Source organism: Aulostomus chinensis, chromosome 15 (assembly GCF_037954235.1).
Source record: "Aulostomus chinensis isolate RoL2024-O1b breed Wild chromosome 15, RoL_Achi_v1.0, whole genome shotgun sequence".
In the NCBI taxonomy this organism is placed as follows: domain Eukaryota; kingdom Metazoa; phylum Chordata; class Actinopteri; order Syngnathiformes; family Aulostomidae; genus Aulostomus; species Aulostomus chinensis.
The window spans coordinates 15,369,014-15,384,880 of record NC_141334.1 but is presented as its reverse complement, the minus strand read 5'-3'; the positions used below and the strand labels follow the sequence as shown (position 1 = coordinate 15,384,880).

The 15,867-nt window shown below is 40.8% G+C and overlaps 1 protein-coding gene across 6 annotated transcripts in view; it reads right to left on the bottom strand.

Moving 5' to 3' along the window:
- Window positions 1–2,158: 2,158 nt before the first annotated feature.
- nrxn2a (neurexin 2a) overlaps window positions 2,159–15,867 on the bottom strand; it is a 126,160-nt gene continuing 112,451 nt past the window's right edge. For 3 of the 6 annotated variants that reach the window (XM_086179139.1, XM_086179141.1, XM_086179140.1), the window contains 5 exons: window positions 12,085–12,256; window positions 9,598–9,687; window positions 7,919–8,247; window positions 5,921–6,005; window positions 2,163–4,773 (listed from right to left, as the gene is read on the bottom strand). In XM_086179139.1, coding sequence (XP_086035265.1) covers window positions 3,971–4,773; window positions 5,921–6,005; window positions 7,919–8,247; window positions 9,598–9,687; window positions 12,085–12,256 — 1,479 coding nt within the window. In that variant the 3' untranslated portion in view covers window positions 2,163–3,970. Of the gene's footprint in view, window positions 4,774–5,920; window positions 6,006–7,918; window positions 8,248–9,597; window positions 9,688–12,084; window positions 12,257–15,867 lie in introns of all 6 variants that reach the window. The other 3 variants (XM_086179143.1, XM_086179144.1, XM_086179142.1) reach the window with 2 other exon arrangements.

The window sequence follows — 15,867 nt, the reverse complement described above, 5'->3', positions numbered from 1 at the left end:
ATAAATCATGTATTTACCAGTGTTTCCTCATCATTAACAATGTATCTGTGCATCCCTGTGTGCAGTCTGCTGTTGACTAACCTTCAGCAGAAAACTTTTATTCTTCTTTGTTCTATTAATGTTGTCTTTATGATAATTTAGATTTAATGCGATCACAATTTTCTGCTGACACATCAGCCAGATGAGAGCCCAAGACTCCTTGATCCAGAACATATTAACGAGAAGGAAAAGGAAAAATGATAGCATTACCTTCTTGTTGTTGCTCTTCTCTGCTTCTTGTCACGAGGAAATACCACAATTCTGAGCTTATGCAAGACTCACCAGGTCTTGCACAGAAGCAAGTCCAAATTTCTTCAGAAATGGAAACAAGAGGCAGAAAAACTGGGATGTTCCTCTTATATTTGTTTGAACGACCTAATTCTTCAGAAATGCATACAGAATGAAGGTCATGGGAATCTGATGGTGGCTTCTTCAGTCTAAACAGGCAGACGTTGGAAGAGGCCAAGAGTCCGACTCAGAGGAAAACAATGACACACATTGGAAAGATGCTGTTCTACCATATTTGACAGAAAATATCTGTGCAACACAACCACACAGCAACCATAATCACAGGTTTAGTGATTCAAGAAATCAGTTAGTGATTGGCTATAGGCTCTGAGGAGAATAACTAAAGGGCAAATACTGGCACTATGGAATAGTGGAAATGTGGCTGATGCGGGGTGTCTTTTGTAGCTGCTGTCTTGACTCAGGCTTGTGGTATTGTAGCAATGCTCAGTAATGCCTTATCAACCTGATGCCAGCATAGATTTGTGAACTTGATCTGCACCGCACCTCCCCAAGAACACATGGGTCATTTCCCATTCGTCACAGCACAAACTGGCTGATGGAAACTGGCCTGAAATGAACATTCCTAATGTCTAGTCTTTACTTCACCTGCACTTGTAACCTATTGCAGCAGCGATACACCCCCCTCACCTCTCTCCCTCCCTCCCTCTCTCTCTCTCTCTCTCTCTCTCTCTCTCTCTCTCTCTGTCTCTCTCTCTCGCTCTCTCTCGCGCTCTCTCTCCCCCTACAGTTCTTTATCTTTGTCAGCAGGGGGTAGTCAAACAACACAGAAGCCATTACTGCTGGCCAGAATACCATATTGTTTTCATCCAAAATGGTTGAAGATGTCACTGAATGCAATAAGAAGCATGTGGATGATGAGATGGAGGAATTTAATTTATACTTTGAATATTTATACACAGTGTATTTGCTCATGTACTACCTGCATTGTATGCTTGGGGAAGATTTTACATAAAATAATACAAATAGTAGTGTTTCATTAAAGTAACAGATACTGATTTTAATGAATTCATTATTTACACTATATGCCATGTCATGTTGTGTGATGATGTCAGTATATTTTCTGTCTGGAGACTTTCTGCTCATATTAAATTAATACTCAATAAATAAATTATTAAAATAGTAATCACTTGGATTGTGATTTTTAGTCTCCTGATTCATACCGGCTCTGACTCTTCCTATACTGTAAGCCGTGTAAAGATAACACATCTCTCATACTCGTCCCCACAGGTTTAGAACACAAGCTTTCTGCTAAAAAGAAAAATCCTAGTCCCAAGCCAAAGGAGACTTAAAGCTTAAGGAAAATAAAAACATTAAAACATGTTATTTCATAATAAATATTAGACATTCAGGCATCAACACAGGGCACGTAAGAGAGAGAGAGAGAGAGAGAGAGAGAGAGAGAGAAGACCAGAGAGTGTGTAGACGAGAGCAAAGAGAGAGAGAGAGGATGATGATGAAACTAGAGTGTAAGAGCCATTTTTAAAACATATCATGGCCTGCAATTGGTGTGAAATGCTGTTTCTTTATGTTAAACATGTTAGCTTATCGTGTTAGGTAAGTGCAACTGTTGTAAAATCACATCAATGTGAGGTTCTTTCATCCCATTAGACTCACAACTCATAAAGCACAACCACTAATTAGAGCAACGAGAGTACTGCTTTAAAATAGGATCAGATCATTGAGGCTATGAAGGTTACTTGTGTTAACATTATGACTATGATTATTATTTCTAATCGTGATTGTTACAACAACCATCATCTCATATCCTAAAATGTTACTTCATTCTGACCTTGAAATAATTGCTTGTGTTCCTTCCTTTACTGTATCCAACAATAAAAAGCACTGCATTTCTGCATGAAGCAACACACAACACGGGTGTGTACAAAGTATATCATCAAGTGTATTTTCATCTTTATCCACGTTCTGTACACATATTAAGATCCATTTCACATGAACACTATACAATAGCAATGAGTGAGGAATGGAATATTTTCTGAGCACTGAGCAGCTCATGTTGAATGGCACTTTCATAAGAAATAACAGGAAATCACAGAGCATGAATAAGTAAATGTGGACATAACTCAACAGAGAAAATGGCTTTATATTATCAGATCCATTGAGTAACAGATTCAGCACATATAAAAATGCACAATGCAACAAAACAAAAACATTTGTTTGTCCCATCCGTGTGTTTTTCTCTGCATAATCTGAACCGTGAATAATGCAGAAACCAAAGCAGCTATCAGAAGGAAAAGTGTGCTTTTTTTTTCTTTTTTTTTTGTGTCTGGATTGAAGTCAAAGGCAATCTAAAATGTGTTAAGAGGAGTAGTAACAAGATACATCGAAATATCAGAGAAATATCAATACAATTCACAAATCTTCAATTATTCATCTCATAGAATAGTCTTTTAGTAACTGATAGAAAAAAAAAAAACAATACATGTTTGGCTGCTTTACAAGGAATATCTATATCTCAAAGATATGTTTACATTTTCTGTGTGCTTTTGAATTATCCCAGACAGTTTTGAGGAAGAAGAAGATGAAGCCAGCCTCTGGTGAGGTGGGTTGGTTCGGGGAAAAAAAAGAAGAAAAAAAAAATCTTCCTCAAACGTGACTCTGTGTTCCCAGCGACTCCTGTGAAGTTTGAGCTGCAGCGTTTTGGATGTCATTGTGAAAGCAGTGAGGAGGAGTGTAAAGGCGGGGTGGGGGGTGGGGGGGGGGCAGAACATCTCAGATTCTAGTTCATTCCCTGCATACACAATGTCACTTCCATCTGCTCACCTCTATATGTACATACAAGCAATGTTCACAGAGAAATACCTTCACTTGTGCAGACTGACTTTAACGGTTACCACTATTTGGACCCAGCGTGATGTCTCACATTTAAATGTTTCTGATCCATCATACGAGAAGATTCGGTGGCTGAAGTATGTGGAGTGATTTTATAATCCCTTTAAAATCCTGTATTTTTCAGCATCTAAATATCATGCTTGGTTTTATGATACTGCACCAGTAACATAATACCGTCTCCTGTGGACAGAGGCAGAGGGACCGGAGAGCTATAAACCCACATTACATAACATGGAGGCTGAAGAGATGATGTCTTATACAAATAAAAGCTTCCTTTCCCAGTATAGTCAGTATTACTGGGGTGCTGTCTGCTCATTCACCGTAAAAAAATTCAATAACTGGCCTGTTCTGCTTCATATATCATAATGGGGACATTGAGACTGGAGCATTACAAAGAAGTACAAAGAAAACATTTAGGCAAATCTGTCCGGATGTTCTTTCAATGCGCTATATCCACGCTATATACAAAGCCATGGTGGATATGCTTCGTCCAAGCTCAAAAACATAAGAATGACACACTAACAAAGAGTTGCAGACTGAGTGCACGTGTTGAGTCCGATCCTGTGCTGTAGATGATTGGTCTATTCGGAGCTGGGCAACCTTGACTTTTAAGGGAAATGTTACTGTTTAAAGCAAGATGCTTTGTACAGTTGTTTTTTTGTGGCCTGTGAAATATCTCTGACGATCGACCAGACAAAACAGGGGAGTGAAACAGAAGCACCCTCTCATCCTCTTGTCTCAGTCCACACTTGCCTATTCTTCTTTTCTGATCTCAGACGTAATATTCTTTGTCTTTGTTCTTTTTGCCTTTTGTGATTGCCTTTGCCACAGAGGCTGTTGCTGTGCTTTTGTCTTTGACCACTGCTCCGTTGCCTTCCACAGTGAAATTGTTGGCAAAATTGTGGCTCTGGTCTGTCTGGTAGGAGCCCTCGTCCCGGTTGCGGTACTTATACATGGCATAGAGGAGGATTAGAATGCAGAGAGCAGCAGCAGCCACAATACCAACTACCATCCCCGTGGTGCTACTGGACTCCCTGATCACTTCCACGGCACCCGGTTGGCTCTTTTCATCTGAGGCTGTGGGGTTGGCTGTGGGCACATGGGGAAAATTGGGGGGGTAAGTTAGTCCTGGTGTGTTTCGGGATGATGGAGGAGCAGGGGGCAGAAGCACCTGGTCACGGGTGTTCATTTTGCCTGCAGGGATGTGGAGCTGGTCAGGGTTGGTGGTGGGAACATAAGGAGGTAAGGGGCGGGGTTTCTGGACTCCACCCTCACCAGCGGCGGGAGGTGGAGGAAGGACTGTCCTGTCAGTGACCATATGGGAGTTTTTATTGTAAAAATCCTCGTCATCTGATTCCGTCATCTCCCCAGAGCCGAAGGCCGAGACCTCCACAGGGTCACCACAGTCCTCCTGGTCCGGGGGGCAGGAAGGGTGAGGAGGGAGAATCAGGGACTCTTTGGTGGTTTCAAGAGGGGACAGGAGGGTAGGAGGAGGAGGGATGACGGGGTAATGGGTGGCAATGGATGGAGGCTCAAGGGAATCCACTGTTATAATAGGCAACACTAATTCACCTCCTAAAAGGGAAACAGAAAAGGTAGGGGATACTAAATTAGAACAGCATTAAAATAAAAATTCTGGATGAACAGTTGTGCTCATTACATTAGCGGCACAATCTGCTCATTATGTAGAATATCAGAGAGGAATTAAACTAATATTAGCCAGCAAATCAGTAATGTTAGTCATAGCGATCACGCATCTTATGCTGATTTCTGCTCTGTGAGGATATTTACATCAATGTTTACATTTACACAAAAAAAAGGGGGGGGGGAGCTACCACACTCTTCTTGAATGATGTAGCAGTTGATTCTTATGTGAGGGGTCAACGTGTGGGTGTGCAGAGTCAGAATAAGCAATAAAATACACTACAATACAGCAAGAACATAAAGGAGCTCACATGAAGACACAAATATACAAGATGGCCCGTGAAAGGCGGCAGCTGAATGAAGAGCAAATAACAAACAGAGCACATAACAAACAAAATTAAATTGCCATGCTATTTTATGCACATCTGTAGGCAGGGGGAGGGCTGACAAGAGAAATGACAGACAATTTATTTTAGGTAGGAAGTGTAGGAAGTGCGTTTACCTTCAATCACTATTACACAAAATATATCTACTTGTAGGTTTATATATCTCAATATTCATATATGAGCTCTCATGTCATGCAGTTATATTTTATTGTGATTGGACTCCCAGCAGTTGCAGAGGAATATTTCCATTTGTAAAGTTTGCTTATTTATTGCTGCAAGGATCTCTTTCCTTGTTATTTGAGTCACACTTTGCAGCACAACTCAACAACAAACAATTCTGATAAGGTCATATTAATAATTGAGGGAGCCATAATAAGGGCAGACTCCTTTAGTTCCACAGCTTGTTCTGGCACAAGCTTCATCCCCGCGTCTCCTGTCATCCACTCTTAATGAGTGCACAACACTTCCTAGGATATTCTCCCATTCCATTTACTAGAATACAAACAAGACTTAAGAGCTCACATACACCGTGAAATGATGCAAGTTGAGTCAACTACAGCTGCAGAAACAGGAGACTGCACTTGTGAGATGTGAACACTGAAAGTAAAGGAGGCTAACTGAAGTCAATGTGCTCTGTCTACAGTCTCGGATAAGAGGTGCGTTCCTGTCTTTTCTCGCCATGGCTGACCCACCTGTTCCTGGTTCACACTCTTCCAGGTCCTCATCGTCACTCGGACACTCAGCTGACGCCACCAAAATGTCATCTGAATTTTGCGGCTGAATTGGGAATGGCAAAAAAAAAAGAAAAAAAAGAAAAAAAAAGAAGAAGAGTCGATTTAACAACAGCACAGTCAACATCCAGATTTGTTCTCGCTGCTTTAGGAGTGTGTTTGTTGTCTGACTATCTTATTAGAGGAGAAGCTGCAGTGGGCTGCAGTGTGCCACTTTAGTGTTTTCGCTTGGAGCAACACTAGTACGAGTAAAATCCAAAATGTGCACATATGCAGCTGCTTTTCATCCTTTGCCCCTGTGGCTGACTTCATGTGTTTACCAACAAAGTAAGAGCAGCACTAATGGAAAGTAAATCCTCAGCTGTGAATCTTCTGAACTCATTTGCTTTTGCACAAGTCTTTTATTTCAATATTGCAAAAACACGCTGAATCAGGGCTCTTTAATATGTATAAATTGGATTTTAGGGCGCACACGGTGAATGAAGCATACCTGAGCAGATCAGGGAATACATGGTTCACTAACGGATTACTTGGATAAATTGAAAATACATGGAAAGCAATTTTAGGGAAGCTTCAGGAAACTAACCAACAAATGTGGATATCCTTCAAATGTTGCAGCTTTGTAGCACTTCAATATGATGGTTGGTAATGAGACAACCCAACGCGTAAGAATCTATCCAAACGCTCCTGATTAGCAGGTCGGAAACTTGCATGGAAGCAATCAGCGTATGAATGTGTGTGAATGAGGCAGTAATGTAGAGAATTTCGAGTGAGTGTACGGTGGAAAGGCACTACTCCATTTTACATTTGCATTCAGCAAAAAGGCATTTGACACACCTGTGATGTTTGGGACTTCAACCACACGGTTAGCATGTAGCATTTTATTCCATGATCTTTTTTATGTGTCAGAGAGGAGATTTACATTCAGCTGTGTGAGAGTGAATTGATTTTTCAGAGGCGATTGATGTTCGACAGATACACAGCTGTTGTCGCATGCAAAAGAAAGAAAAGAAGTCATTACTGCTTGAGAGTCTTGACAAGGGGGAAAAAAATCAAATCAAATCACGAGGGTCTATGATCGATTCAACAGCTGCACAACAGACACAGTAAATCCTCCTTTGAGACTGAGCCCTTGAATTAGTCCTAATATCTCAAGGAGCCTGAGAATAGCAAAATTGTTTTGTTGAAAATCATAAAATACGGACGAGAACCAAAAAGTTCTTTAGCGTTATCTAATTGTTCTGTTTTCAGCCATGCCTCTTGGTTCATATATCCGTCTTTCGACCAGGCTAATTTATATCAAACGTCATGGATGTGTGTGGTTGAAAAAAGAGCCTATTAAATTTGGGCCCGGATCCATTTGACATCGAAAAAAAAAAAAAAAACCCTAATGCCCATAATTATTTTAATTTCATGTAAGAGTTCTGCTTTCTACAAGGTGCCCTTGTACTTCTGGGAGGAGCAGTTGTGTTTTTTTTCATTTATGCTGGCTGATACCTTTAAATTTGATTGTATGCATGAATATGGCATGGATGGAAAAGTACGAACGTAGGAAAATGTGACATTGAGATAAGTGTCGAGTATCCAGGTATGTTATAGTTTCACACCAGTGAATGAAGTTGAATACAGCAGAAAATCATCTATCACCGAGCCCTATTTAGAACTCTTTCATATTCATTATCACCATGATTACCTGGATAAGTGCAAAGCCATTTTCAAAAACAAAAGGAAAGATTGATTACATCACTTGGAGACATATATGCAACAATACATCAAATACAACCACTTGCCTTTTCAGACCTATTTCATAAAATGAAATATTCTTAACTTCTATTGCCAGCGTGTCGTATCGTATTTCTTTACCTGAAGACCTCACGGGGAATCAGTAAACATGAACCTATAACCAACCCTCACATTAACTAGTTAAATTCCTTGCAATGTTGCGTTCTACTCTCTGACCTTAGAGATGCTCTCTCTCAAGCTGGGTGACCGCTGCTTGCGGGTGGTGGTGGTCGCCATAGTGGTGGTGGTCTCCATGATTGTGGTGGACATATCAGAGACAGCCAGCGGGGTGGCTGAGGTGGTGTCGGTGGTCAACACGGAGAGAGAGTCCCCAACCAGGCGCAAGTTACCTTCCACCTGAACACTGGGGTCATTTTCTGCTGCCAGTTTGAGGACTTGGAGCCCGTTGTAGTAAAGCCCTGAAATCTGACCCTGGAATGGCCGACCCTTGTCGTGACCGCCAATTTTAATGGCTGCCTGGCTGTTAAAGATGGTCAACTGTCTCCCTGAGGGTAGAGAGAGAGAGGGAGAGAGAGAGAGAAAAAAATAGAAAAAGGAGGGGGTGGAGGGGTGGGGGAGGGAGTGGTACAGTAGACATGAAGAAGTCATATGAGGGAGCTTGCACAGGAGCAGATTTGAACCAGGTGGGTCTTACTGATTACTAATTTGTTTAAAAATGATTTAGATTTTAAAAGGGGAAGGCTAATGAGCTTAGACATGCAGGTTACAATCATCAGAGGAGGCTTAAAGATTATATTTAGGTGCCTATTTAGGTGCTTTGATTAGACATAGTAATTTTGAAATCTCACTGAAATGCATCTGTAAGGTGGAAAGGGTTTATCCAGGATATTTATCTCTTAACTCCAGAATAGATAATGCAAGGACTTTTGCAAGACTCTTGGGAATTATTAAAATGGGAGTCTCTCGGTATACTTTAAAGCTAAATGACAGTAGAAGTTAAAGATCACTGCCCCTTCTGGCTTCATCAGCTACTAAAACATGCTCCAAACGGCCACACACACACACACACACACACACACACACACACACCCACACACACACACACACACACACAAACACACACACACACACCTCTGGATGGGGCAGAGTCATCTAACAGCCCCATTGACAGCAGCTTCACTGATAAGCGATGTCACAACAGGGGAGGAGGACCGCAGTAACGGACCATCTCGGGAGAATACTTATTAGCCAACGTAATGGCTGCAAACAGTGATCTATTTTAACAGCCTGTCAGGGCTGTTCTGTCTCAGCGGGAAAAAAAAAAAACAAAAAAACTTGAGCTGGAGAGTGTGACATGGTCACTGTAGAGCATGGCAAGCCAATACAAGACTGCAGGGAACAAGGGAGGGGAGGGAGTTCATCCGGCGTGATCACATTCAGGAGTTAAGGTTTAATTCGTCAGTTTAGAAGGAGCGAGACCTTGTCATTTTAGTTTCACTCGTGGGAATGTAAATGCACCACAACATTTTAATGGTTTTTAAACAGTTACACACAGCATCTAATTACACACAGTGGTTATAAGAGGGACGATAGAGGGTTAGACATGGGGTTATGTGTTTTTTAGTTCATTGGTTTAAAATCTTGGTTAAGGGTGCAGCTTTTCCACAAGATGCAAGGGTGACAAAGAATAAATGACAAGTATGTGATACCCCTTTGCTTCAAATTTAGTGAGACTGAATATTAGCTACATTTACTCATTAAAATTCATAGCCAATATGAGTTAAATTGGAGGTACACATGTGGGTAACAGTCCTTGTCACCCTTGTCTTCTGGTACTGCGCCTCTCATGGGGAAAGGTTATTTAGGATTAATTAATTAATTAATTATTTTTTTACCTTTATCGAGTAGCCACTCGTCAACTACCCGACCAAGTCTGTACGGGATTCTTTGTCTAGCAATAGCCAGTCGTTCATTATCATAGTGTCCTTCAAAGAATTTGGAGAGACAGATTAAAGGTTAAAGTCTGCAAGCTGAAAGATCACAGGGTTAGAAACAGAGTTATAATGGCTAGCAGGTTTAACAAGTTATCCATTTTTAACTCATCTATTAGTAGATCTTGACTTAGTGTTATCTAATTATTACGTATAACAACGTTAACGCTAATTAGAGTGATGTTTAGGCTATTTATAATGCTACACTAGTTAGTATTATTTAGCTAATTTTTAAGCAAAACAATCTTCAGTAAATACCAAGTACAGTAAATGTCAAATTAGTTTATGAACTGTACTCAGACAAACATGAAATAACATGAAAAAAGTCAGGCAAAGACAATCTGGAAAATACTTTTCATAATTCAACATGTTCACAGCAGAAACAAACATCAGTTTTTGAATTTGACTAGATTCATTACAGGGAGCCAAAGTCTCACCCACTTCTCCACAGTACATGTGAGGTATTTTTACCGCTGCTCCCACGAGGGACTGACAACATATCTACAGCAAAGACTCATGGGAGCTGGCGCTGTTGAAATTAAGTGTTTTCACAGAGCCGCTTTGAAGAAGACTTTGAGTCCGATGTTTGAACCGCATTTTCTATCTGAACAGACTACACATGAACATAATTTCCAGTTAGAGAAAGATCCATGAAAACAAAACTAACCTACATAGTGGAATTTAGGCTGCCTTCAAGTGAGCGGGACTTCAGCTCCCTCTTAAACACATGCAGACAGTAATTCATCCAACGCAAGTAATGACAGGAAATATGTATATTTTTTTATATGAAGTGTCTGGACCACAGGAGGGCCCAGTTAATATTCATAACATAAATGTACTTGATAGAGTCTAATCCATCACTTAAGAAGGTCTTGTAATAATCAAACACTGACTAACTACTTTCATTCAAACGTGAACTGTGTTGATACAGAGTTGCAGGAAGACTGCGTTCTTACTGGAAACTCCTGTTTAAAGAAGGTTATAAATAATCGCAGCACCTTATTCATTGAATCAGCGGACTGCTGTAGCACTTTGTATTTGTATGTCACCTCAGTGTTAGCGGCTCTTTTATATCACACCCCTCCCCTTCATATTGTTAAAATCGAAAAGATGCAAAGCTCTTTAATTGTTTATGATGACTGCTGGTCGCTTTAATAATTCATCAGGAATATTCATATACATATAGATGCTGATTAGTCCGTGGGCTTTGACAAAGAGTGTGGACGTGCATGGCCATCATCCATCACCACTACACAGTTCTAATGTATGTGCCTGCCTGTGTGTGTGTGTGTGTGTGTGTGTGTGTGTGTGTGTGTGTGTGTGTGTGAGCGCCAGCTGGAGGCAGCAAGGCGACTTCATCTCTCTTTGCCAGCTGGCACACCTGCTCTGAATAAGGTTAATTGGTTGATTGGTTCAGAACAGGTTAAAGCAAAGCCAGTCATGATCGCATTATGTGTGTTTGCTTGCTTCTCTCTCTCTCTCTCTCGCTCGCTCGCTCTCACACACACACACACACTCACACTCTTTAATCTACACACTCACGCACATGATGTGTACAGAGGTGGATGAGCCTTAATCCCTTATGGAAAATCTTGGTCTCATTAAATGTATCTCTTCCATGTGTAATTGCAGATGCTTTGTTATGTTTATAAGCCAGTGCTTATGCATTGCAAGTCTACTATAATATACAATGCCATGAATGTATTTCAATTTGCATGACTCATAAAAAATGTATCAAGGTTTTTTTGTTTTTTTGTTTTTTTTCACCCAGTGATCTAAAGGATAATTTCATCTCTCGGTAAGAACCTCAATCTTTCCCTAAAGGTGACACTGTCAGTTGTTCACTAGCTTATAGATGAGGGTGAATCAAACCCAGTCACTACAGTTGTTCATGCTACAAGGCTCCGAAAGAAGATCACATTCCTCTACCAAAGGTGGATGATTAACAATGAAATGAATAAATATTATACTAGGGTTGCTTCAACCATATATCTTGGCAAATGCATATGAAGACATTTTTAGAAGAACTGTGAGGGGGGAAAAAAAAAAAACAACTGTCACATTTACCGCAAGTGTGGATGTTTTTCTGACCCGCTAATGAAAGTTCTTTCACTCCGTCTCAGCAAGCCGTTTGACGAAAGTACATCCCTTTTAGATAATTATGCCATATGCTGCAGGATATCTGATTGTGTGTGTGAAAGTTAATAGCCGAACATATATAGAGGGTGATTAAAACACTGTGGGAAAGCTAAAAATCAAACAAGCATCCTCGTCTGAAAACGGCGCTCATACGCAGCTTAATAGACACACATGCAGTCGTCTCCCTCAGCTCCAAATACTTCATGCCATCTCCCTCATGTACAAAAATTCTGTTGCTGCTGTTAGTCTTACCTGGAGGATAACGCTCAATGACTGGATGGTTGTCCACCTGGAGAGTGGCATTGCCACCACTGCGTGTGAAGCGCACAACATGGTACTTGCCGTCATTTACCATGACAGCAGGCTCATCGATGGTGATGTCATCTGTTCCCACATTGAAAATAACACCAATTTTTCCTTGATCCTACAGGTGAAGAAAAAGATTGAACACTTACAGAGAGCAAAAAACTCATAACTTTAAATGCCTCTGCCACTAAATGTCACGGTTCTCTTCCGCGGCCCAGGCTACAACGGCTTCCACTGAGTACCTTAAAAATCCATCTGGTAGTTTGAGCATATTATTGCTGACATACAGACAAACAAAAATAACCCAGAGGGACACTGAGAGTCGCAGACACCGACCCCCCAAAAAGCTGCTACATTAATAAACCTAACATGTCCAAAGTGATTATTGAAAATGTTCGGAAAAAAATCAATCCTGCAATGTTACAGATGGTATTAAAAAAAATGAAATAAATCCTGGATCAACACCAACATTAATTGTGTTTGTCCACGGGCCACAATGCATTTCTCCACAAAACTTAATTTAAATATGCCCTGCTGTTTTTGTGTAATCCTGCTGACAGCCAGACAAACAAACAAACGAACAGAGGTAGGTGAACACAGAGCCTCTGTGGCGGAGGTAATAAATGTATTCCCTTATCTTATATTCATATTCACTTCAAAAAAAGCAGGCTATATGGTTTGTGTTGGAGATACAACCATCCTTTGGCTACATGCCGGTTGTCGAGACAGAGACTTGGTTGTAGCAGTAAAAGCCTATCTTTTGTGACGTGGCCAATATGTTTAGCTCTCTCTTTAGGGTTCAACACCATTCCCCCTCAGCAGCTAGCTCAGGTTTCCTGATGTGGATCACTCTTGACACAATCCTGCTGTTTCTCTTTTGGTTGCCCAACTTCTCTCAGTGTGTCTGCCTCTCTCTGCTGCTGCCAACCTTCCTCAAAGGTCAAAGCTGCTTCCTGAGACAGCCTTTGGGTGGCACTAATAAGAAACATTGGAAACAAGCTGTGTGGGGTCTCTGTGCCTGTCTAGCCTCCCAATGCCTTGCATTCTCCCTAAATTCAATACAAGGTCAAACTGCTAATGTGGATTTAAGAGATGTTTTGGCAGCACATAAACAAGCAGGAGTACTCAGAAGCACAACTTAAATGTCTGCCAAAACCGAACTGGTTTATTTGCAAATCCCTTCTTAAAATACTCTAGATATAAATTAAATAACACTCAGATAGAATCAAGTCAGTTATTTATGTCTGAATTGTTTCAGAAAAGGGTGAAAAAAACATATAACAATGCAATTTTCTGGGACTTGATATGACACTTGGTTTCCCTCACTTCACACTAAAAATATGGGGGGCGGGACCTCCCTGATTGTTTTCTTAGATGTGTAATGTGTGAAACATTTCCTGAATGAATCTGTTGGTTTTTTTCGGTGGTGAGACAATCCTGGTCACTCGCAGGAACGCTTAGCTATGGCTCAGGCCGCTTCACTCTCGAGACGACTCGTTCCTTACTACAATCTCCACCCAGATAACAAGATTATGAATGTAACATTTAACATGCGGTGTGACATCTAAGAAATGAATGCCTGTAATATGGTATGGCTAGCATGTGCACGACACAGGTAAGACGGACTAATTAGCAACTTTCAGGCTGTGAAGTTTCCCCTCGCTCATCTCTCAGATGTATACTATCAGAGACCCAGAGACTGCAGCGTTTTATTCTGTCTCCGCCGCTGCTTGCACTATATCACACTTTCAACCAGGGAGAGGAAGTAAACAGTGAAATTGGCTGGTGTAGTGTTTTATTGAAATGAAATTCTGCTGGTCCTCTGTGGCACATGAAGTGCACAATATTTACTGGCCTCACAGAGACGGTGTAAATATCTTGAACACAGGGTATTGCATTGCATTTGTATTCCCTGGCTCTTCTATCATAAGTGTGCAGACTGAAGCGGAGCTTTCTTCCGCAGCTTGTTCTTTGACATGTGCAAATTAATGTAACTGATCGCTCACTTTCTCTCGCGCTCCCAAACTTGTATTACTGACTGAAAGACCAGAAATTCAAATGCGCAGACAGAAATACTTCTTTTCTTGCCTTGATGGCGGCTTCTACTGTGTGATGTAAAACCTGTCTCTGAGCTTTGCTCTCCCCCTCTAATTATATGTAAAATCCTTCTAGAAACCTTTTGAATTAGAAAAATTATTCAAACTGACACAGATGGTGTTATACGTATGGAAGTTTTCGGTGCCTTCAGAGACCTTGAATATCCCCCGTTTATGATATTTAAAGCTCGAGGAATTGACTTCTACCTTATTTAACGTGAACAAGTTTGATACGCAGCAGAAGCTCACTGATCTGGCTCTGCAGATTGTTTTGCTGAAAAAGGTATTAGTTGTGGAAGAAGTAACTGAGTGCTTCATGACTCAAACAATACTGTACTCAGCATATGAAGTGCTTAACAGGATATTTGACTTTGCTATTCTCACATTTTGAGAAACCACCACATTGTAACAATCCATTAACAAACACGCCATCACCCCAGCTCCCTATATCCTGAACATGCGGGGCGTTTTGGTTGTCTACTTTTTAATTACTCTTCTAAAGAAGCCAAGAGATGAGTTTTCATTCAACTCAGGACACATTCAGCTCATATTCTCCGGACAACAATTAACATCTCCAAGGCCAGAACATTCTGCCAGGGGCATCACATCAACAAAAGAGTTGCTTCTCTTTTGCTTAACTCAGTCATTTAGCATGATTACAAAACCGTCCTGAAGGACCTTTTGACTGCTGGCAAAGCAGAACTACCGCACTCCAGTTTCAAAAATGGAAAAAGTGGCCTTTCTTGTTTGGTTTTTTTTTTCCTTTTTTTTTTTTTTTTGCAAGAGGCTACTTAATTCCCATGAGCTGGACCACAAAGTTACTCTGACAGATCTTGATGAAAAGCCACCCAGTTGTTTTGACAAGGACATCAGCTCTGGAGAGAAGACTTCCTGGGTGTATTCTCAGGTCTCATCTTGAATGCAGCCTGATCGAATTCCTCTTAGCCCAAAAAAGGATTGATCACCATGAAGATGTAGTGTTATTCTAAGGAGAGGAGAAACAAAAAAAACAACAACAACAACAAAAATCCAAAGGTGTTATAACACACCCCTTCTACCTGATGCATTTTTAAACAGAGTTGCGAACATACAGGTCATGGTTCTTTTAAGAGCAGCACCAGAGGTTTTTTCCTCAAAGCCAGGCAGTAGTGAAGGCAATTCAGAGCTGTGTTATCTTTCTTATTCCCACCGGAGTGATAAAGCATCTCCACTGCCAATTATACTTGACATCGTAATAATATGTGTAGGACTTGTGAAACAGGAACATCATAAATAAAGACAGTGAATCTTAACAACTAGAGGTGGGTTTGGAGAGCGCGTACCTCCACTGACAACCATGTCATATTTCCTGAGAAATCAATGAAAGTGTACAGTTATGTTCTTATTCATATGAAAATGAGATAAAGAGCTCCAGTTTATTACGCAAATACACGATGGAACAAAGTATTGGATTGGATCTATTGTTGGGTAAACACTGCAGCCATCAGAGATGCGGTCGAAATCAGCTGATCTGCACCAGCCTGGAGGCTTGCCAACTCACGCTGGAGGAATTTGATTCAAAACAAAAAATCCACAGACAAATAAACACATTTACTAATTTCCTAAATCTTAATCCTAAAAAAGCAGACATGGG